Source organism: Salvelinus fontinalis, chromosome 2 (assembly GCF_029448725.1).
Source record: "Salvelinus fontinalis isolate EN_2023a chromosome 2, ASM2944872v1, whole genome shotgun sequence".
In the NCBI taxonomy this organism is placed as follows: domain Eukaryota; kingdom Metazoa; phylum Chordata; class Actinopteri; order Salmoniformes; family Salmonidae; genus Salvelinus; species Salvelinus fontinalis.
In genome coordinates this window covers 64,479,203-64,503,380 of record NC_074666.1, presented here as the reverse complement: position 1 = coordinate 64,503,380, position 24,178 = coordinate 64,479,203, and the positions used below count along the sequence as shown (strand labels likewise).

At 42.1% G+C, this 24,178-nt stretch overlaps 1 protein-coding gene across 1 annotated transcript; it reads right to left on the bottom strand.

Moving 5' to 3' along the window:
- Positions 1 to 25: 25 nt before the first annotated feature.
- Positions 26 to 23,840, bottom strand: bcl2l12 (BCL2 like 12). The gene is made up of 8 exons (XM_055941868.1): positions 23,236 to 23,840; positions 8,325 to 8,688; positions 7,793 to 8,051; positions 5,786 to 5,999; positions 1,748 to 1,882; positions 1,603 to 1,676; positions 1,081 to 1,347; positions 26 to 321 (listed from the first exon to the last, which is right to left on the bottom strand). The coding sequence occupies exons 2-8, from the start codon at positions 8,684 to 8,686 to the stop codon at positions 280 to 282; spliced, it is 1,353 nt and encodes a 450-aa protein (XP_055797843.1). The 5' UTR covers positions 8,687 to 8,688; positions 23,236 to 23,840; the 3' UTR covers positions 26 to 279.
- Positions 23,841 to 24,178: the final 338 nt, after the last annotated feature.

The window sequence follows — 24,178 nt, the reverse complement described above, 5'->3', positions numbered from 1 at the left end:
CAAAGACCACACTGTACACATTGGTTTTTGTAAAACACGTTTATAGAAAAACATTGATAAAAAAATTATTTTTTAGAAGTACACATGATTCTCAGACAAATACAAGTGACATAATTCATGCCTTCTCCGTCTCTCACCACAGGAGAAACTGAGGTCAGGAAGGGCCTTGAGTTGTACCTGACCTGATAGGACACAACTCCAAGCCTTAGTCATAGATTAGAGTTCACCGTTAAAAGGAAGTAGTGAGGATTTCCGAGCTGCCTTGATGGTGTAGGGTTGTCAGTCGCACTCCAAAATCTCTTCCAACTGGACAATACTTTCCTGCAGATGGAAAATGGGAGATGTGGGATTAGAAATTGAGGGAAAATCAGCACCAGATGCCTGCTGTGGTCAGTGACTTCTTCTGCCTCCTGGTGGTTGTGTTTGGAAACCTTTAAACTTTAGAACAGAGGGCGCCAATGTCCACATTTACCTTTTTTAAAAGATGGGTTAGCTTACAATGTCACAAAAACTTTGCGCACGCTTCAATGGGGCAGAAGTCCATGTGTTGTTGCGATTCTGGATGGCCAGAAGGCTAGCAACAATGACAAGATGTCGCCAGGTGGGGAATCGTACGTAGCTCGTTTCAGCTAGTTTTATCTTGTTCTTGATACCCTGTCTTGCTTTGAGGTGTTTTGACTGATGTCACTTCTATGCTGATATGGCCAGAATTTACTAGCTAACTAACCAACAACACAAAAATAGTGCTCATCGTGCAACTTTATTTATGTTTTCAGTAAACATTGGAGATTAAATATAGTTTACATGTTGTCAACAAAATAAGTGAACCCCGTCTGATTTGCCCCATAGTCTCGCACGTTTCAGTTTTGTTGCTCAACAACCAACCAGTCTATACAACCAAACAAGTTACTCTTATCAAATACATGTATATATTCTTCATATATTTAGCTGTTTAGGAGAAATGGAAAACAAACGCTAAGCTAAATCTGCATTAAAAGTTAGGGCTACCTTGCATTTTGCAAAAAGAGTTTAGAGATAGAGAGTTCTGATAGGGACAGGGCAATTGGAGCAAACACTTACCCATCCTCCATGGCTCTTCACCCAGGGGGCAAAGTTCTCCATATAGCGCTCTGCGTAGCCCTGCATGCGCTGCATCCCTGTCGCCGTGACGACACGCCGCGAGACCTCCATGGTGACGGCCACTCGTCTCAGCGTGGGGCTGCTGGAGGGAGGCGGCAGAGGTGAGGGCGTGGCCTGTTCCTGGCTGGCGAAGGTGTCCAGGAGCTTGGCGAAGGACGGGTATGAGAGACGGTTCAGCGTGGAGCGCAGGAAGGGGTCCGACTGGATCTGGGGGGGGAACACACAATACATGGGTATGTAGTTAGTAAAGGTGTACGTAGTAGAGGTATAGGTTGTTTGTAACGGTGTATGTAGTTAGTAAAGGTGTACGTAGTAAAGGTGTAGGTAGTTCGTAAAGATGTAGGCAGGTAGTAAAGGTGTAGGTAGTTCGTAAAGGTGTACGCAGGTAGTTGGAAACTGTGTAGGTAGTTAGAAACTGCAGTGTCAGGTGATCTAGATCTAGTCCTACACCAGAAGTCTTACCTTGTAGTTGATGGCGTCCCCTTCCATAGACAGTACCTGGACCAGCTGGCGCACCATTTCTTCTTTGTCAGGTTCTGAGGACAGGAGAGATGGATCAAAATAAAGAATAGCCATACAGCAGCATAGCATGTGTGTTTCCACTCACCAGGGGGAGGTTTGACCGGGGTGGTAGCAGGGCTGGGTCGTGGGCTGGACCTTTGGGGTCTCTTCATACTGTGGGACCGCTGAGCAATCCTGTCCAGAGTATCAGCCACCTCCTCATAGAACTTAGGAGGGTGTGCTACAGAGAAGGATGGGAGGAGAGAACAGTAGGAGTGTAATAGAAATGGGCCTCCGACTCTGGTCCTGGAGAGCTACTGGATGTTGCAGGCTTTAATTCCAGCTTTTGTTCCAACACTCCTGTTTGAAATAATCAACTAAAAACATGCATTGTCTTCAGTCTGGACATTCAACTTTGAATCAGGTGTGTTGCAGTGTTAATTTCGCCAACAACCTATTGCTCCTGACACAAACTAAATTACGATAACGAGACGCTCTGGAAAAAAAACGAACTATTACCAATTGCTTTTCATTTTAGTTGACGAAAATGTAACAAGACGAGAAGTCCACGTGAGACTAATAGACATTCACTTTGACATGAAGCTCATTTTCATCTGTTTTGTCCAATCATAAGCATGCATAGTTGTGTAGAATACATAATGCAATCCTCTCATTGATCGATAACATGTTTCTGTTGCGCGAGCTGATTGAGTTGATCTGGCTCTCCCACACACAGCTCCCAGCAGTGGTGGGAAAAGTACCCAATTGTCATACTGGAGTAAAAGTATAGATACCTTAATAGAAAGTTACTCAAGTAAAAGTGGAAGTCACCCAGTAAAATACTACTTGAGTAAAAGTCTAAAAGTATTTGGTTCTAAATATACTTAAGTATCAAAAGTAAAAGCATAAATAATTTCAAATTACTTATATTAAGCAAAGTAGACTGTACATTTTTAAAAACAAGAAAATGGTGCTGACAGCCAGGGGTACACTCAGACATAATTTACAAAAGATGCATTTGTATTTATTAAGTCCACCAGATGAGAGGCAGTGGGGATGGACAGGGATGTTCTTTTGATAAGTGCATGAATTGGACAATTTTCCTGTCCTGTTAAGCATTCAAAATGTAACGAGTACTTTTGGGTGTCATGGAAAATGTAGGGTGTAAAAAGTACATTATTTTCTTAAGGAATGTAGTGAAGTAAAAGTGGCCCAAAATATCAATAGTAAAGTACAGATACCCCCAAAAACCACTTAAGTAGTACTTTAAACTATTTTACACTACTGGTTCCCAGTCACTTCAATCACTCGTCTGCCTTCCTTTTGAGCTGATGCACAGCCAAGACACTTCAATTGTAACAAACTAACCATTTTGCTCAGATCACATCCAGTTGTATTTTGCCATAAGCGTTATTTTCATCTATGGCAATAGCGAGTTGCGGTTGCTTTTTCAGATTAGAAAAACACATGATTTTTGCTGAATATTATGAGTACAATAATAATTATGGCATTGTTGTAAAGCTCATATTCTCCCCTTTTCAAGGAAGTCATTTATTTACCCCCCTCCGACAGTTATGATGGGGAGAAAATCAGAGCTAAATTGTTTAACCTGTGGGCTTTATATCCTATAGCAGCCTATGGTTAATTACATGTAAGGCAGGCATTGGTTACAATGTTACCAGCTAAGGTATACGAGGTGATTGATAGTAGACCTAGTTGGACAAGGCTATCTGAATGTGCACATGATGCACAAAAGAGGTAAATAATATTTAAGGTGCCACAGTTGACAGTGCATGTCAGAGCAAAAACCAAGCGATGAGGTTAAAGGAATTGTCCGTAGAGCTCCGAGACATGATTGTGTGGAGGCATAGTTCTGGGGAAGGGTACCAAAACATTTCTGCAGCATTGAAGGTCCCCAAGAACACAGTGGCCTCCATCATTCCTAAATGGAAAGAAGTTTGGAACCACCAAGACTCTTCCTAGAGCTGGCCGCCCGTCCAAACTGAGCAATATGTGGAGAAGAGCCTTAGTCGGGGAGGTAACCAAGAACACGATGGTCACAGAGAGCTCCAGAGTTCCTCTGTGGAGATGGGAGAACCATCTCTGCAGCCCTCCACCTCTCAGGCCTTTATGGTAGAGTAGCCAGACAGAAGCTACTCCTCAGTTTAAGGCACATGACAGCCCGCTTTGAGTTTGCCAAAAGACACCTAAAGGACTCTCAGACCATGATAAACAAGTTTCCCTGGTCTGATGAAACCAAGATTGAACTCTTTGGCCTGAATGCCAAGTGTCACATCTGGAACCATCCCTACGGTGAAACATGGTGGTGGCAGCATCATGCTATGGGGATGTTTTTCAGCGGCAGGGACTGGGAGACCAGTCAGGATCGAGGGAAAGATGAACGGAGTAAAGTACAAAGAGATCCTTGATGAAAACTTGCTTAGGACCTCAGACTAGGACGAAGGTTCACCTTCCAACAGGACAACGAACCTAAGCACACAGCCAAGACAACGCAGGAGTGGCTTCAGGACAAGATTCTGAATGTCCTTGAGTGGCCCAGCCAGAGCCCGGACTTGAACCCGATCAAACATCTCTGGAGAGACCTGAAAATAGCTGTGCAGTGATGCTCACCATCCAACCTGACAGAGCTTGAGAGGATCTGCAGAGGAATTGGAGAAACTCCCCAAATACAGGTGTGCCAAGCTTGTAGCGTCATACCCAAGAAGACTCGAGGCTGAAATCGCTGCCAAAAGGTGCTTCAACAAAGTACTGAGTAAAGGGTCTGAATACTTATGTACATGTAATATGTTATTTTTAATACATTAGAAAAAAAATCTAAACCTGTTTTTGCTTTGTTATGGTGTGTAGATTGATGAGGGGAAAAAATCTTTAATTCATTTTAGAATAAGGCTGTAACGTAAGAAAATGTGGAAGCGGTCGGAATACTTTCCAAATGCACTGTATGGATACATATCTTCAAACTCATATTTCCAAGACTCTAGTTGAAACAATATGGCCTCTATGAGCCAATGAGCTTGCATTAATGTTTTTTCCCATCCAACAGTGCAATAATGTGGCCAAACTCTACCATACTTTAAAAAAGGTTAGCTAGTCTCATATCCTTTTGAATGTATGCCAATTTCATCACTCAGTCAAACAGATCAAGAGATATAGAAATGTGCCTGTTATAGTGCCACCGTGTGGTTGATATGAAGGTGCTTGGATTTGTTGAGCCTTGACAGAGTTTGCAAAATATGTACCAAGATTTGTTACAATATGAATATCCGTGACTGATTTATAGACCTTTATGTGTGAGACCATGCCCACGTGTTTATTGGTCAATAGGCACTAGTTGTTTTAGGTTGTAGTCTTAACTATTTTTACGTTGAGAGACATTGGTCCATAGATGCCACATGTCAAGTTTCATGCCAGAGAAGTAGCGTTTTAAGTGTTAACAAAATTCAAAATTAATCATGGCGGACCTCATGTGTACCGAATTTCAGGACTCTAGCTCAAACGGGGTGAGGGGCATGAGCTTTCAAATGTAGCATTTTCAATTGTTTATTATAGTGCCACCATTCGGCCAATTGGCATTGCATGAGAGGGTGTCATGCAATTTTTCATCCTCCTAGGCCTTATTATCATACAGGAATGTACATGTTAATTTTCCTTGACAGAAGAAGATGTATAATAATAATAACAATAATAAACGGCAGCAAAAACAATAGGGTTTCACCCAGCTTTGCTGCTTGAACCCCTTATATGAATAATAATAAGTATAGCTGCAAATAGCAATACTCAAGTTGTGGGCTCACTGTGCCCCTTGGATGAGCTACCGCTGTACTAATTTTTAGGCTTGTCCAATATCAAAACTCAACATCGAACAGATCATGCAATGTGCTTTGATGTATTTTGGACTATTTTTAATTATGTACTTTAAAACGTCTACTTCACCAGAACCGCTAGACCGATTGGTACCAAATTTGGTATATAGCATTGATGTACTTATTTCTTCAACCAGGACTCCAGCTCAAACAATATGGCTACTATGAGCCTGCTGGTGTTGGCTGCTGAACCCCTAATAAATATGATACTTTGAGGCAAACATTCATTGCTGCCGACTGTTCGGTTCCAAAATACTTACTGGGAGAGATGACTGGCGCCCCGGGTACTGGCCCTACGCCGATGGTCAGTGTGGATGGCCTCTGAAGACGTGTCTCATCCTTGTCTTTATCCTTTTCTGGCTTCTTTTTTATGCTGAAGAAAGAGGAGATCTGGCTCTTCAACTTCTTTGCCTTTTTCTGCTGTTTCGGATCGTTCCCTTCTTCATCTGACATGGAGGGAAACCTAACGTCTTCCTGAGGTAATAGTAACAATGATGGATAATGTATGTATGTATGTATGTATGTATGTATGTATGTATGTATGTATGTATGTATGTATGTATGTATGTATGTATGTATGTATGTATGTATGTATGTATGTATGTATGTATGTATGTATACACATACACACTGTATAAGAACAGATAATCACAGCTTTGTACATATCATAACCACATTCCACAACTTATTACATTCCATAGTTTTCTGCTAGATTTCAGAGCAGCAGTTTTGCTCTAGGACTGATGTGGTCTTGTCTAGAATTTAAAACAGCAGCTAAAATCGGTCACAGGTCTGACCTAAAACCCAACAAAACTCTTAAAATGTGGGATTGGGATACCAGCCAATTACAGTACCAGTCAAAAGTTTGTACACCTACTCATTTAAGGGTTTTTCTTTATTTGTACTATTTTCTACATTGTAGAATAATAGTGAAGACATCAAAACTATGAGATAACACACATGGAATCATGTAGTAACCAAAAAAAGTGTTAAACAAATCAAAATATATATTTAGACTTCACAGGAGCCACCCTTTGCCGCAATGACAGCTTTGCACACTCTTGGCATTCTCTCAACCAGCTTCACCTGGAATGCTTTTCCAACAGTCTTGAAGGAGTTCCCACATACGCTGAGCACTTGTTGGCTGCTTTTCCTTCACTCTGCGGTCCAACCCATCCCAAACCATCTCAATTGGGTTGAGGTCAGGTCATCTGATGCAGCACTCCATCATGGATGGCGTATCGCTGAAGAATGCTGTGGCAACCATGCTGGTTAAATCACTGACAGTTTCACCAGCAAAGCACGCCATCATACCTCCTTCTCCATGCTTCACGGTGGGAACCACACATGCAGAGATCATCTGTTCGCCTACTCTGCATCTCACAAAAACACAGCGGTTGGAACCAAAATTGGCCCAATCAATTCTCTTCTTCTTATTGGTGTAGTGGTTTCTTTGCAGCTATTCGGCCATGAATGCCTGATTCACGCAGTCTCCTCTGAACAGTTGATGTTGAGATATCTTTTACTTGAACTCTGTGAAGCATTTATTTTTCGATGCAATTTCTGAGGCTGGTAACTCTAATGAACTTATCCTCAGCAGCAGAGGTAACTCTGGGTTTTCCTTTCCTGTGGCGGTCCTCATGAGAGCCAGTTTCACATAGCGCTTTATGGTTTTTGCAACTGCACTTGAAGAAAGTGTAAAGTTCTTGACATTTTCCGTATTGACTGACCTTCATGTCTTAAAGTAATGATGGACTGTCGTTTCTCTTTGCTTATTTGAGCTGTTCTTGCCATAATATGGATTTGGTCTTTTACCAACTAGGACTATCTTCTGTATACCACCCCTAATTTGTCACAACACAACTGATTGGCTCAAACGTATTAAGGAAAAAAATTGAACAAATTAACAAGGCACACCTGTTAATTGAAATGCATTCCAGGTGACTACCTCATGAAGCTGGTTGAGAGAATGCCAAGAGTGTGCAAAGCTGTCATCAAGGCAAAGGGTGGCTACTTTGAAGAATCTCAAATAGAAAATATATTTTGATTTGTCTAACACTTTTTTGGTTACTGCATGATTCCATATGTGTTATTTCATAGTTTTGATGTATTCACTAGTATTCCAGAATGTAGAAAATAGTAAAAATAATGAAAAACCTTTGAATGAGTAGGTGTGTCTAAACCTTTAACTGGTACTGTATGTGACATGTAATTTCTTAGTACATTTTGAATAATGCGTTGTGATTAACAACGTGAATCCATCTCACCTCGAGTTGGTCTCTGAAGAAGCCTGGCAGGCCTGGGTTGGTTCGGTTTGGTCTTCCATCCTTCTCCAAGGAGCCACCATTTTGTGTCTGGTCTGCACCACTGTCTTTAGCTGAGCGACGGAGGGGCAGGTTGGAGGCCCGTGGCTGCAGTCGTCTCTTAATGAGGTCCTTCAAGCCGTGTTTCTTCTCCTCTACTGAGCTGATTGCTTCATCCAGAGAGTCCCAGCCATTGTCCGGCCGCTTCCTAGACTCCTTTGCACTGGAAGGAAGAGACAGGGGAGATGGATAAAGAGGTAGGATGGTTGGATAGATTGCAAAAAAAGATACCATTAAAAATAAAAGGTTAAAGAATATTGGGTGGCATTTAAAAAAAATACAACTGGGATGAGGTTGAATGGCAGGGATGTGAGGTGATGGGGATGACAGGTAATAGCCTAGATGGGGGGGGGGGCTACGTGAGAGAGTTTACATTAACATTTAAGTCATTTAGCAGACGCTCTTATCCAGAGCGACTTACAAATTGGGTTGTTACCTGTACTTGTTGTGGTCTTTGTAGCTTCCCCCCACCGTCCCAAGTCGGTCGGCTGAAGGATTAGAGAGTGCGCTGCGGAGGAAAGCTTTCAGCACCAGACGAGAGTCTGCCTTGATCTCAACCAGAGAGATGGACGAGACAGAGGGGTTGGGAGAGGTAGGGTTGAGCGCATCAGTTGACATCACTGAGGGGTTGGGAGAGGTAGGGTTGAGCGCATCAGTTGACATCACTGAGGGGTTGGGAGAGGTAGGATTGAGCGCATCAGTTGACATCACTGAGGGGTTGGGAGAGGTAGGGTTGAGCGCATCAGTTGACATCACTGAGGGGTTGGGAGAGGTAGGATTGAGCGCATCAGCTGACATCACTGAGAGAGCAAGAGAGAGAAATGTTATTGGCCTATACCTGATATTTTTTGTGTCTTAGTATGCAGTATAGCAACTCCTACAAGTGCATGGTTAAAGTCAACTCCAAAGGCAGCCCCAACCTAAAGACACCGACCCTTTCATTAGTTAAGGGATTTGATTTGAACTTATATCGCTTTTATTGACTGACTGACTGACAGACTGACCGTATGTAGCCTAGATCTGTCATGCTTCCACAGATGGGTTAGCTGACAATGTCACAAAGACGATGTGCATGCTTCAATGGGGCAGAAGTCAGTGAGTTGTGATTCTGGATGGCCAAATAGCTACCAAAAATTACAAGAAACTGCTTTGTGGGGAATCGTAAGTGACAAATTTCAGCTAGTTTTATCTTGTTCTTGATACCATGTCTTGTTTTGAATGATTTCATGACAATTCTAATATGGCAAAACATTTGCTAGCTAACTAACCAACAACTGTAACAATGTATTTAAGACAACAAGTGCTCATAGTGCAAATGTATTTATGTTTTCAATAAACGTTGAAGTTTACATAGTTTACATTCTGTTTTTCCCCATAGTTGCGGTTGTGTTGCTAATGGAACAGTCTTTGTTTCTACCTGAATACGTCAGTGACAAACACAATGGCTGATGCCATGGCACTCATAGGGAAGTGAAAGCAATGCCGTACACAAACACATGGCTGGAGAATCCAGTCTATCCACATTTCAATCATTCTACACACAAGAGTTCGAACACCTCCGCCTCGAACACCAGTGTCGCTAACATTTACACATACATACACGTTTTAGTCATTAAATCTATGCAACCTACTCAATCAGGGAAGTCAGAGTTCCTGAATTCCTAATCAGACCTTGTAGTCGTGGCAGATAATATTCACATTTTTGGTGACTTTAATATTCACATGGAAAAGTCCACAGACCAACTCCAAAAGGCTTTCGGAGCCATCAACTCAGTGGGTTTTGTCCAACATGTCTCCAGACCTACTCATTGCCACAGTCATACCCTGGATCTAGTTTTGTCCCGTGGATAAATATTGTGGATCTAAAATGTTTTTCCTCAAAATCCTGGACTAAATTAGACCACCATTTTATTACGTTTGCAATCGCAACAAATAACCTCCTCAGACCCCAATCAAGGATCATCAAAAGGCATGCTATAAATTATCGGACAACCCAAATATTGCTAGATGACCTTCCAGACTACCTCTACCTACCCAAGGACGTCGGAGTAAAAAAAAAAAAAAAACATTTTTTAATTGGTTAACCACCTAACTGAGAATCTAAATTGAACCTTTAACCTCTCTTGGGCACGTGAGACGGTAGCGTCCCACCTCTTCAACAGCCAGTGAAGCTGCTGGGCGCCAAATTCAAATACAGAAATACTCATTATAAAAATTCTGAAAACATAACATATTTTACATAGGTTTAAAGATTAACGTCTTGTGAATCCAACCACTGTGTCAGATCTAAAAAATGCTTTACGGCGAAAGCATACCATACGATTATTTGAGAACATAGCCCACTAGACAAATCATTACAAACAGTAGCCAGCCAGATAGAACAGTTACAATTTAGAAATAGAGATAAAATTAATCCTTTAACTTTGATGATCTTCATATGGTTGCACTCAGCAGACATTCATTTACTCAATAAATGTTCCTTTTGTTCGACACAGTCTCTTTATACCCAAAAACCTCAGTTTTGTTCGCGCGTTTCTTCAGTAATCCACAGGCTCAAACGCAGTCAAAACAGGAAGACATAAAAATCCAAACTGTATCCGTAAAGTTCCTAGAAACATGTCAAACGATGTTTATATTCAAACCTCAGGTTGTTTTTAGCCTAAATAATCAATAATATTTCAACGGGACAATAACGCCGTCAATATAAAATGTAAACAAGAAACGCACTCTCTCGGTTGTGCGCAGGAAAAAGCTGTGAAACTTTAGGGTCCACTCATTCAGTCTGCTCTTACTTCCTCATTTTTCAGAATACAAGACTGAAACACTTTCTAAAGACTGTTGACATCTAGTGGAAGGCATAGAAACAATTTGAGTCCTAAGTCAATCGATACTGTAACGGCATTGAATAGAAAACTACAAAACCAAAAAAAACGACTTCCTGAATGGATTTTTCTCAGGTTTTCACCTGCCAAATCAGTTATGTTATACTCACAGACACTATTTTAACAGTTTTGGAAACTTTAGAGTGTTTTCTATCCATATCTATCAGTTATATGCATATCATATCTTCAGGGCCCGAGAAACAGGCAGTTTAATTTGGGCATGCATTTCATCCAAAATTCCGAATGCTGCCCCCTACCCTAGAGAAGTTAATACCCGAGCCCTGAAGCAAGCTTCCAGAAAATAGGAACGGAAATGGCGCTCCGCCAAACTGGAAGTCTTCCAACTAGCTTGGAAAGACAGTACCATGCAATATCGAAGAGCCCTCACTACTGCTGCTCGATCATCCTATTTTTTCAACTTAATTGAGGAAAAAAATAATTGATATGGTCTCAAAGCTAACTAAAGAGCAGCATTCCCCAAGAGAAGATGGCTTTCACGTCAGCAGTGATGAATTCATGAACTTCAATGAAAAGATCATGATCATTTAAACCTGTATGTCTTGACACATTCATGGCAATAGTCATGGCCTCTAAACCTTCCAACTGCAAACTGAACACTATTCCAAATAAACTACTGAAAGAGCTACTTCCTGTTCTTGGCCCTCCTATGTTGAACATAATAAATTGCTCCCTACCCACCGGATGTGTACCACATCACTAAAAGTGCTAGTAATAAAGCCTGTCTTGAAAAAGCCAAACTTTGACCCAGAAAATGTTTTTTTTTTTTAAATAAAAAAATAGGGCTATATCGAATCTCCAATTGCTCTCAACATTTTTTGAGAAAGCTGTTTCCCAGCAACTCACTGCCATCCCGAAGACAAATGATGTATACTAAAACACTTCAGTCTGGTTTTACAGCCCATCATAGCACTGAGACTGCACTCATGAAGGTGGTAAATTACTTTTAAATGGCGCCAGACCAAGGCTCTGCATCTGTCCTCGTGCTCCTAGACCTTAGCGCTGCTTTTGACACCATCGATCACCACATTATTTTGGAGAGATTGGAAACCCTAATTGGTCTACCCGGACAAGTTCTTGCCTGGTTTAGATCTTATCTGTCGGAAAGATATGTTTGTCTCCGTGTATGGTTTATCCTCTGACAAATCAATTCTAAGTTTCAGTGTTCCTCAAGGTTCAATTTTAGGACCACTATTGTTTACACTATATATTCTACTTCTTGGTGATGTCATTCAGAAACACAATGTCAACTTTCACTGCTATGCGGACGACACACAGTTGTACATTGATGAAACATGGTGAAGCCCCAAAATTGCCCTCCCTGGAAGCCTGTGTTTCAGACATAAGGAAGTGGATGGAAGCACATGTTTTACTTTTAAACTCGGACAAAACATAGATTATAGTTCTAGGTCCCAAGAAATGAAGTGAATTGCTGTTGGATCTGACAATTAATATTGATGGTTGTACAGTTGTCTCAAATAAAACTGAAGAACCTCTGCGTTACTCTAGACTCTGAGTTCTCTTTTGACAAACATATAAAGAATATTTCAAGGACAGCTTTTTTCCATCTCGCAACATTGGAAAAATCTAATTTTTTGTCCAAAAATTACGCAGAAAAGCTCATCCATGATTTTGTCACTTCTAGATTAGACTGCTGTAATGCTCTACTCTCCGGCTACATGGACAAGGGCACTAAACAAACTTCAGTTAGTGCTAAACACTGCTGCTAGAATCTCGACTAGAACCAAAACATTTGATCATATTACTCTAGTGCTAGCCTCTCTACACTGGCTTCCTGTTAAGGCTAGGGCTGATTTCAAGGTCCGGATTTGCGTCCCGTCAGGCTCGTGCGGTGGAGGAGATCTTTGTGGGCTATACTCAGCCTTGTCTCAGGGTAGTAAGTTGGTGGTCTGTTGATATCCCTCTATTGGTGTGGGGGCTGTGCTTGGCAAAGTGGGTGGGGTTATATCCTGCCTGTTTGGCTCTGTCCGGGTGTATCGTCGGACGGGGCCAGTGTTCCCCGACTTCCATCTCAGCCTCCACTATGCTGCAATAGTTTATGTGCTGGGGGGCAAGGGTCAGTCTGTTATATCTTGTGTAATTCTCCTGTCTTACCTGGTGTCCTGTGTGAATTTAAGTATGCTCCCTCTAATTCTCTCTCAACCTCCCTCCCCTCCCGGAGGATCTGAGCCCTATGACCATGCCTCAGGAAGGAGTCATCTCGTCGTGTTGCGGCTGCAGTTTCAACTATTCTGCCTGCGGCTATGGAACCCTGACCTGTTCACCGGACGTGCTACCTGTTGTTTTTGATTCTCTCTCTCTACCGCACTTGCTGTTTCAACCTCTGATTGACCCTGCTGGTCATCTATGAACATCTTGAAGAACAATCTGGCCTTAAAACCTCTCTAAGCTAGGGGGCGGTATTTTCACGTCCGGATGAAAAGTGTGCCCAAAGTAAACTGCCTGCTACTCAGGCCCAGAAGCTAGGATATGCATGTTATTATTAGATTTGGATAGAAAACTCTGAAATTTCTAAAACGGTTTGAATCATGTCTGTGAGTGTAACATAACTTATTTGTCAGGCGAAACCCCGAGGACAAACCACCCAGGATTTTTTTGTTGTTGAGATCACTCTTTTCAATGGGTTTTCTATGGGGATCTAGATTTCTAAGGCACTTGCTTGCAGTTCCTATCGCTACCACTGGATGTCAACAGTCTTTAGAAATTGGTTGATGTTTTTCCTTTGAGTAATGAAGAAGTATTGCTGTTCAGAACGAGGGTCGAGTGAAGTGTACTGTTAGGGGCGCGCGACCTGAAAGCTCGCTCCACTTTGTTTTTATCCGCTATTGAACGCAGTTTATCCCGTCTTAAATTTGATCGATTATTTATGTTAAAAAATACCTAAAGTTGTATTAGGAAAGTTGTTTGAAATGTTTTGACAAAGATTACAGGTAACTTATTAGATATTTTGTAGTCATCTTGCGCGAGTTGGAACCAGTGTTTTTCTGGATCAAACGCGCCAAATAAATTGACATTTTGTATATATAACGACGGAATTAATCGAACAAAAGGACCATTTGTGGTGTTTATGGCACATATTGGAGTGCCAACAGAAGAAGCTCGTCAAAGGTAAGGCATGAATTATATCGTTATTTCTGAGTTTTGTGTCACGCCTGGCAGGATGAAATATGATTTTCTGTGTTTGTTTGATGGGGTGCTGTCCTCAGATAATAGCATGGTTTGCTTTTGCCGTAAAGCCTTTTTGATATCTGACACGGTGGCTGGATTAACAAGAAGTAAAGCTTTAATTTAGTGTATTGCACTTGTGATTGTATGAAAGTTAAATATTTCTAATAATTTAATTTGAATTTGGCGCTCTGCCATTTCACCGGATGTTGTCAAATCGATCCCGTTAACGGGATTTGATCCCTAAGAAGTGGCCATGTACTTTCTCCACCCAGCACAGCCAGAAGAACACTGGCCACCCCCCATTATATTGTATAGAATGTTGTTTTTTTTTATTACCGAAACCAGTTATTTTAATAATCGAACCGAAACGACTAATCGCTCAGCACTATCGGTGTGTATGTGTGGTTGTTTGATTAATCTAATGGCCAAGGGCGCAACTGTCACCCCATATTTCACCCCACATTCTAAAAGTGCATGTGTCCCCCTCAGTGTTATCATTACACTGATACAAAAAAATGCCATCGGTGAGCTTTAGGAACATCTGGACGCCTCCGAGTGGTCAGGTAGGCGGTTTCAGCCGGCTGGATTTAGGACCACGCAGACATCACAGAGCTTGCGGACAGGCTGTGTGAAGGCAAAGCTTCTGACCAGCACGGTGCTGCTGTCTGCAGCTGCTGTCTCTGTGTGTTGAACTTTTTCTCAGAGTTGTAAAAGCAGAGCAGAGCAGAAACAGGCTATTCTTTATTTGACTGATGTAGCTGGCAAGGCAACTGCTGTCAGCAGTTTATTATTATTGTTTATTCCCAGTGATGATCTAAAAGTGTAACTGACATGTAATGTTAGCTAATGTTTCATCCCCTCTCGACTGAAGGTCTGTCTGAAGAGAATGAACTAGCTAGTAGCTACCACAGCCAGTTCAGCTCTAGCTATCTGTCAGATAGCAGTATCTAACAGCTGTTGTGTGTATGGAAATGTTTTGATGGCTTTTTGTCCCGTTTCACCTGAAGTAAATTAACTTGGATAGTTTTCGCCAGTTGAAATACCATTAGATCTAGCCAAAAGTTGGCTTAAATGAATCACACTAGACCTGAAAGCAGACAATGAAACCTGCGGGCAAATGATTGAAAACCGATATACTGACATTTCACAGCGCAATATTCTATTTGAGTCAGTATAGCAATGTAACATTATTGATCTGTCAGTTTCCGTAGCTAATTCCCTACTTTTCACACTGACACAGTATAAACAGCCCTAATGGTATAAACAGCTCTAATTCCACTGCTGGCAACAATTTAATTAAGTTCTCTCGCCAGCGTTTACTGACACCGGCCATATTCAACGGTTGTTAAGCGTTTGTAAATCCATCAGTTATTCTGCTCTGTAAATCGGAGTAGATACATTTACCATCTATGTCTATCAACAGTCGCAGTGGCATTCTATTGAAATGGTTACTTGAACAGTGGAGTCTTTTGTTAAGACGTGAAGCTAGCTAGCTGAATAATGAACCATAATCCCAACTCATGTTACTAACCAACCAGGTTCCTGTTAGCTAGCTAACAAACCAGGTTCCTGTTAGCTAGCTAACAAACCAGGTTCATGTTAGCTAGCTAACATTAGGCTATAACTAGCAAAGCAAAGGACTCTGAGATACGAATAACAAGATCATACACATAACATTAGCTAGCGAGCCAGCCAGCTAACGTTAGCTAGCGAGCTAACAGTACACTTTAACTAGAAATGAAAATGACTAACAATTAGAAACTTGTAATATCTGAAAATGTAGCTAGCTAGACTATCTTATCCGTATAAATAATAGATGGACGCCTCTCCCTGTCATGGATGCCATGGTTGCCCTTAGTTTGAAAATGTAATCCGGAGACAGATGTTTTCTCCATCTCCTCAGCTATCATACTCTAATCCACTGATTTCAAAACTCGGTCCTCCAGAAAGTGGAGAGCAACACGCATGCAGTTTTAATACACAATATATACACTGCTCAAAAAAATAAAGGGAACACTTAAACAACACAATGTAACTCCAAGTCAATCACACTTCTGTGAAATCAAACTGTCCACTTAGGAAGCAACACTGATTGACAATAAATGTCACATGCTGTTGTGCAAATGGAATAGACAACAGGTGGAAATTATAGGCAATTAGCAAGACACCCCCAATAAAGGAGTGGTTCTGCAGGTGGTGACCACAGACCACTTCTCAGTTCCTATGCTTCCTGGCTGATGTTTTGGTCACTTTTGAATGCTGGCGGTGCTCTCACTCTAGTGCTAGCATGAGACGGAGTCTACAACCCACACAAGTGGCTCAGGTAGTGCAGCTCATCCAGGATGGCACATCAATGCGAGCTGTGGCAAGAAGGTTTGCTGTGTCTGTCAGCGTAGTGTCCAGAGCATGGAGGCGCTACCAGGAAACAGGCCAGTACATCAGGAGACGTGGAGGAGGCCGTAGGAGGGCAACAACCAAGCAGCAGGACCGCTACCTCCGCCTTTGAGCAGGAGGAGCACTGCCAGAGCCCTGCAAAATGAACTCCAGCAGGCCACAAATGTGCATGTGTCTGCTCAAACGGTCAGAAACAGACTCCATGAGGGTGGTGTGAGGGCCCGACGTCCACAGGTGGGGGTTGTGCTTACAGCCCAACACCGTGCAGGACGTTTGGCATTTGCCAGAGAACACCAAGATTAGCAAATTCCCCACTAGCGCCCTGTGCTCTTCACAGATGAAAGCAGGTTCACACTGAGCACGTGACAGACGTGACAGAGTCTGGAGACGCCGTGGAGAACGTTCTGCTGCCTGCAACATCCTCCAGCATGACCGGTTTGGTGGTGGGTCAGTCATGGTGTGGGGTGGCATTTCTTTGGGGGGCCGCACAGCCCTCCATGTGCTCGCCAGAGCTAGCCTGTGCCATTAGGTACCGAGATGAGATCCTCAGACCCCTTGTGAGACCATATGCTGGTGCGGTTGGCCCTGGGTTCCTCCTAATGCAAGACAATGCTAGACCTCATGTGGATGGAGTGTCAGCAGTTCCTGCAAGAGGAAGGCATTGATGCTATGGACTGGCCCGCCCGTTCCCCAGACCTGAATCCAATTGAGCACATCTGGGACATCATGTCTCGCTCCATCCACCAACGTCACGTTGCACCACAGACTGTCCAGGAGTTGGCGGATGCTTTAGTCCAGGTCTGGGAGGAGATGCCTCAGGAGACCATCCGCCACCTCATCAGGAGCATGCCCAGGCGTTGTAGGGAGGTTATACAGGCACGTGGAGGCCACACACACTACTGAGACTCATTTTGACTTGTTTTAAAGGACATTACATCAAAGTTGGATCAGCCTGTAGTGTGGTTTTACACTTTAATTTTGAGTGTGACTCCAAATCCAGACCTCCATGAGTTGATAAATTTGATTTCCATTGATAATTTTTGTGTGATTTTGTTGTCAGCACATTCAACTGTGTAAAGAAAAAAGTATTTAATAAGAATATTTCATTCATTCAGATCTAGGATGTGTTATTTTAGTGTTCCCTTTATTTTTTTGAGGAGTGTATATTTTTAAGGACAGGATTACCTACACATACTAACCAGCTCAAATTGACAGAAGCTGGCTATATGGCAGACCAATCCGAACTCATCTCTCGGCATGTCCAGCCCACCCATTAGGTAATTTTTCTGTGGTTAAAACAACTAGGCTCGTAATTTAACAATTGTATTTGTAATTACAGATGGCATACAAGTATGTTAATAAGGCACATGAAAGTTCACGTTCCAGAAGGCATTTCTGCCCCCAAAAAATGCATTTATATATATATATTTTTTTTTATAAAGTTTACGTTCAAATGGCTCTCCTGTGAAGTAGTGACCCGCGACATACGCCTAGTTTCCTGAAACGAGTCAAATGTACATAAGTATTCAGACCATTTATTCAGTACTTTGTTGAAGCACATTGGGCAGCGATTACAGCCTTTTAGTCTTCTTGGGTATGACGCTACAAGCTTGGCACACCTGTATTTGGGGAGTTTCTCTGATTCTTCTCTGGAGATCCTCTCAAGCTGTCAGGTTGGATGGGGAGTGTTGCTGAGAGATGTTCATGTCCGGGCTCGAGAGAGATGTTCATGTCCGGGCTCTGGCTGGGCCACTCAAGGACATTCAGAGACTTGTCCCGAAGCCACTCCTGCGTTGTCTGGGCTGTGTGCTTAGGGTCATTGTCCTGTTGGAAGGGTAACCTTCGCCCCATTCTGAGGTCCTGAGCCTTCTGGAGTAGGTTTTCAACAAGGATCTCTGTACTTTGCTCCGTTCACCTTTGCCTCGATCCTGATTAGTCTCCCAGTCCCTGAAAAACATCCCCACAGCATGATGCTGCCACCACCATGCTTCACTGTAGGGATGGTGCCAGGTTTCCTCCAGATGTGACACTTGGCATTCAGGCCAAAGAGTTCAATCTTGGTTTCATCAGACCAGGGAAACTTGTTTCTCATGATCTGAGAGTCCTTTAGGTGCCTTTTGGCAAACTCCAAGCAGGCTGTCATGTGCCTTTTACTGAGGAGTGGCTACTCTACCATAAAGGCCTTTTGGAGTGCTGCAGAGATGGTTCTTCTTCTGGAAGATTCTTCCATCTCCACAGAGGAATTCTGGAGCTCTGCCAGAGTGACCATCAGGTTCTTGGTCACCTCCCTGACTAAGGTCCTCCCCCGATTCCTCAGTTTAGCCGGGCGGCGGGCTCTAGGAAGAGTCTGGGTGGTTCCAAACTTCTTCCATACAAGAATGATGAAGGCCACTGTGTTCTTGGGGACCTTCAATGCTGCAGAAATGTTTTGGTACCCTTCCCCAGATCTGTGCTTCAACACAATCCTGTCTCGAAGCTACGGACAAGTCCTTCAACCTCATGGCTTGGTTTTTGCTCTGACATGCACTGTTAACTGTGGGACCTTAAATAGACCGGTGTGTGCCTTCCCAAATCATGTCCAATCAATGGAATTTACCACAGGTGGACTCCAATCAAGTTGTAGAAACAATGGAAAAAGGATGCACCTGAGCTCAATTGAGTCTCATAGAAAAGGATCTGAATACTTATGTAAATAAGGTATTTCTGTTTTTTATTCTAAAAGCCTGTTTTCGCTTTGTCATTATGGGGTGCTGTGTGTAGACTGATGAGAAATGTTTCATTTAATCAATTTTAGAATACGGCTTTAACGTAACAAAATGTGGAAAAAGGGAAGGGGTCTGAATAGTTTCCGAATGCACTGTATTTGCATATGTTATGATCTTGAACAGGCTGGCTGAATTCTGGCAAAGTGTATGTTATTTTAGCTCAGCATGTTTAAAGATTCTCTATTTTCCCTGTTTTTGTTTGCTTGATACTGGATTGATACAGTTGATACTGGAGACTTATCAGAAGAAACTGTTTAAGCTAGCATTTATAGCGGCAAACAATGCATGGCAGAAATATCACGTTATGTATCACTAGATCTGATTTATTATAAGATTAAGAGTATACTGTGCAACTTTCATAATGGACTAGCCTACTGTAAAAAGGGTCTGTATTGAAAATTTGTTGGTTTTTTTGAGCAGTCAAATATATATAGATTTTTTTCATGGCACACGAGACACCAGTTTTATTTGCGCCTGTCTCAGTGGATTAATCCATTGAGGAGGCTGCGGAGATGCCACGGTCCAAGAATATGGGGATTGTGGCTCAGAGGCACGTCTCTCCAGAATGCACTCTCACGCAATTTTGTGGGTATTCATTGTTTCATAGCAAACAGTGCACACAATGAAGTTATGTCTATCAATTACCCATTACATACTGTACATAACCAATAGTAGCCTACAAATACTGTTAATTCCCATTATTTCTAATCTGCAATGTGTGTTTGGTTATTTCTGTTAATGCATTATATATATTATTATTGGCCTCCCGGGTGGCGCAGTGGTCTAGGGCACTGCATCGCAGCACTAGCTGTGCCACCAGAGACTCTGGGTTCGCGCCCAGGCTCTGTCGCAGCATGACGCGACCGGGAGGTCCGTGGGGCGACGCACAATTGGCCTAGCGTCGTCCGGGTTAGGGAAGGTTTGGCCGGTAGGGATATCCTTGTCTCACTGCGCACCAGCGACTCCTGTGGCGGGCCGGGCGCAGTGCACTCTAACCAAGGTGCACAATGTTTCCTTCGACACGTTGGTGTGGCTGGCTTCCGGGTTGGATGCGCGCTGTGTTAAGAAGCAGTGCGGCTTGGTTGGGTTGTGCTTCGGGGGACGCATGGCTTTCGACCTTCGTCTCTCCCGAGCCCGTACGGGAGTTGTAGCGATGAGACAAGATAGTAACTACTAACAATTGGTACCACAAAAATTGGGGGGAAAAAGGGGGTAAAAAAAAATATATATATATATATATATATATATATATATATATATATATATATATATATATATATATATATATTATTATATATATTATTATTAGTCATTTACCGTTTGTTCTCATTGTCGGAGTGGACAAGTTTTTGTTTATTTCATTACATTTACGAGTTGTCAAATTATTCATTGTCTTTTGTTTGAAACCCTCCTGTCAATGGACAGCGTAAGGACGCGCATCTGATTATGCATATAGACGTAGGACATGGCCTGCGTGCAAATGTAGACCAATACATGTGGCCATTTGGGGATGTCTGATAGTATTTCTGATTGTCTTAACCTCTTGGAAATAGGGGGCGCCATTTTCACTTCTGGATAAAATCGTGCCCAATTTAAACGGCCTCGTACTCTGTCCTAGATCATATGATATGCATATGCCTTCCACTAGATGTCAACAGGCAGTAGAACGTGGAATGAAGTCTCTAGCCTTCTCTGAGACAGGATGGTAGTCGTGGGAGTGAGAGGTCAGCCATATTGGTAGTACTTGGCTACGCACTTCGGTTTGTCATATCGTTTTCTGCAATGCGTTAGGTAGACACGAAGAAATGCTCTGTCTGGGGCGTTATTGGATATATTTGTGAAAAACATCCTAAAGATGGATTTTCAACTGAGTTTGACCAGTTTATTCGACTTTTAGAATTTTTCGTTCATGCGTTAAATCTTCATGGGCACGTGAGCTCCACCATGCTAGCCAAAGTTGCTAATTCGACAGAAGAAATGGACATTCTAAAACAAAACAACGATTTATTGTGGAACTATGATTCCTGGCACTGCATTCTGAAGAAAGTTCATCAAAGGAAATATTTATGATGTTATTTCGTATTTTTGTGGACTCCAACATGGCGGAGAATGGCTGAGCGCTGTCTCAGATTATTGCATGCTGTGCTTTGTACTAAAGTTATTTTTTTCAATCTAACACAGCGGTTGCATTAAGAACCAGTGTAGCTTTAATTATATGTGCAACGTGTATTTTTCAGCAAAGTTTATGATGAGTTTTTCGGTTAGATTACGTGGCTGTCTAGAATTTCTCTGGACATTTTGGTGCCATTTGTGACCATGGTGCCAATGTAAAACCACGATTTGTAGCCATAAATATGCACATTTTTGAACAAAACATAAATGTATTGTACAACATGATGTCAGACTGTCATCTGATGAAGTTGTTCAAAGGTTAGTGATTAATTTTATCTTTATTTGTGGGTTTTGTGAAAGCTATCTTTACGGTGAAAGAATGGCGTTGTGTTTTGGGCTATTGTGGTGAGCTAACATAAATATGTGTTGTGTTTTCGCTGTAAAACATTTTAAAAATCAGACATGTTGGCTGGATTCACAAGATGTTTATCTTTCATTTGTTGTATTGGACTTGTGATTTCAGGAAACTATATTATATGATATCCCTGTGGCGCTAGGCTATGCTAGTCAGCGTTTCTGATGAGGATGATCCTGGATCCGGGATGGGGGGGGGGGGGGGGGGGGGGGTCGGTAGAGGTTTTAACTCACCACCACTAATGAGCTGTGGAGCTTCTCAAAGTAATGTCTCTTCACCTCAAACAGCAAGTAAACAAAGTCTGTTTTTAGAATCAACTTAGAAAGACTATAGTTCCTCAAAGTATTTGAACAACATTTCCAGCTCTCTCCCTTTCGATAAACACTCGGCATGAAAGGGAAAAATGTAATGGAAACGTCATAAAATACCTGATTACTTATTTTCCTTTGCACAAATAGTCTACAGGTGTGTCCGTCCTGAGCTCACTGGCATGGGAAACTGAGGGCACAGAATATTTTATACAATGTTTCAAGTTTGCTAGCACGAGTTTTGGGGAGACCCAGTTGATACAATGTTACAATGTTTCAAGATAATTGCAGACAGGCCATGCTTAGCCAATTTGATTTATAGGATATTTATTTTTATCAGGATATTTTCTACCTGCAAGCTGCAATGTTTTTGTGTGTTGGCTTTATGTGGGTTATTATTACATATTTGGCAATGTAGATTAACCACAGACAATGATTTTGAGATACAAAGACTTCTATAAATTAAATGAAACTGTTCCACAAAAATGTGCATATGAAAATCATAACTGGCACGCAGATTGGTATAAACGGAAAGATCAATTGGCACTTCAAATGGAAAAGGATTCCGACCACTGATATAGCCTATTAACGGCAACTTCAGGAGGGAAGGCTAGCAGCAGCGGGTGAAGGACGGTCGGGAATAGGTTTTTTTCCTTCTGGTTAGGCTATGTCTGGCTCCCTCGAGTCATGTGTGGGTCTTCGATATTTAATCAAACAGCATCAGACAAGTTCAGTACGTACAATTGATTTTGTTAAAACACACAGGGTGTGTCTATAAATGGAAAAATACACGTTTTAAAATGAAAGAAGACTAATCTTGGTGGACCAATTTTTTTTTGTGTGTTCGGGACAGCCATAGTAGAAACGCAGGAAATGAGATTTAGATGCACAAACAAATTCTGAGGGAGGACCCCATTCCCCCTACTTCTAAAACCAAAGTTGCGCCCCTGCTAATGGCTGTAGTAAATAAGGATATTACTTAGTCCAAGAACTTCGTGCCAGCATCTTATCAGACTGTCTAAGCTGTCACCACGCCCTCTCCTTTCTTTAGTCATGGCATGCACGTATCAGTTCAGGTGGTATCTGTGGCATGAATGTTCACAAGGCTACACTTGACTTACTTAATCTTTTCAAAAATGGAAATGTGCAACTCTACATTGGTCATCGGCACACCACTAACACCCACTGATGTTTGAATGGCTGAACACCGGACCGAAAGTCGATTTTCCCTCAAAATATGCGGCCACTTAAATATTAACGTTACCTGTGGTGGTTCGGCCCTGACTGCTCCACGCCGAATCGGAGTCCTCATAAGCAAAACGTCCCAGTGAGTAATATTAACTTTTCTAAAATAAAATAAAAAAATATATATAGTGCTAAGCGTTCATCTCCTCTCCACTCCACTTCTTCAACTTCAAGCTAGCAACAGCAGGCTATCGCTGTAAAGTTGTATTAATTCGATAGAAGACTAAGACATATATAGCTAGCTAACGTTACATGTTTTCATTCGCTTCCACTATTGTCAGTCCTCGCAGAATGCTCTTCATATTTGTCTACTTCTTATCCAGTCTTGCTAGCTACTTTTGTGGGTGAATTTCAAGTCAACCGCTCTTGACCAAATTAAACTCGAAGTTCCAGTTTTCCGCATATCCAAACTGAGACAAATTACGTCAAAGTCAGTACAGTATGAAGATAGGCAGAAATTACTTCTCCAATAGAAATCCCCGATCCCCACTTGAGCCGCGTTCAACTACTAGTCGGAACTAGGAAACTCGGAAATGTCAAAAATGCTACAACTACAAATGAGACAGATATTTCACTGGACGTATAAATGTGAAGCACCCCTTTGGCGTTTCCACTCACTACCAAATATAGTAGTAATAGGAAGCCCATTTGCCGGCACTGGGAGAATATAGAACGAGATGGATTTTGGCCGAGATTCTGCAAATTTTCTCATCAATGAAACATTTGATCTCAATACAGTTTTCTGTCACCAAAACTAGAATCCGTGCCGAACAGAGTGGACAACGTTTTGTAAACTTTTACTCAAAACAATTACAGCTGTTTAGAAGGAGTGCCAAAGCGAATTGTGTTATTGCACACGCTCACTTCAAAGAGTCGTTCCCTGACGGAAATATGCAAAAGTTGCTAGTACGCGCCAATAGGATCTCGCTAGCTCGTGCTTGGCTCCGCCCACCTCTTGCTTG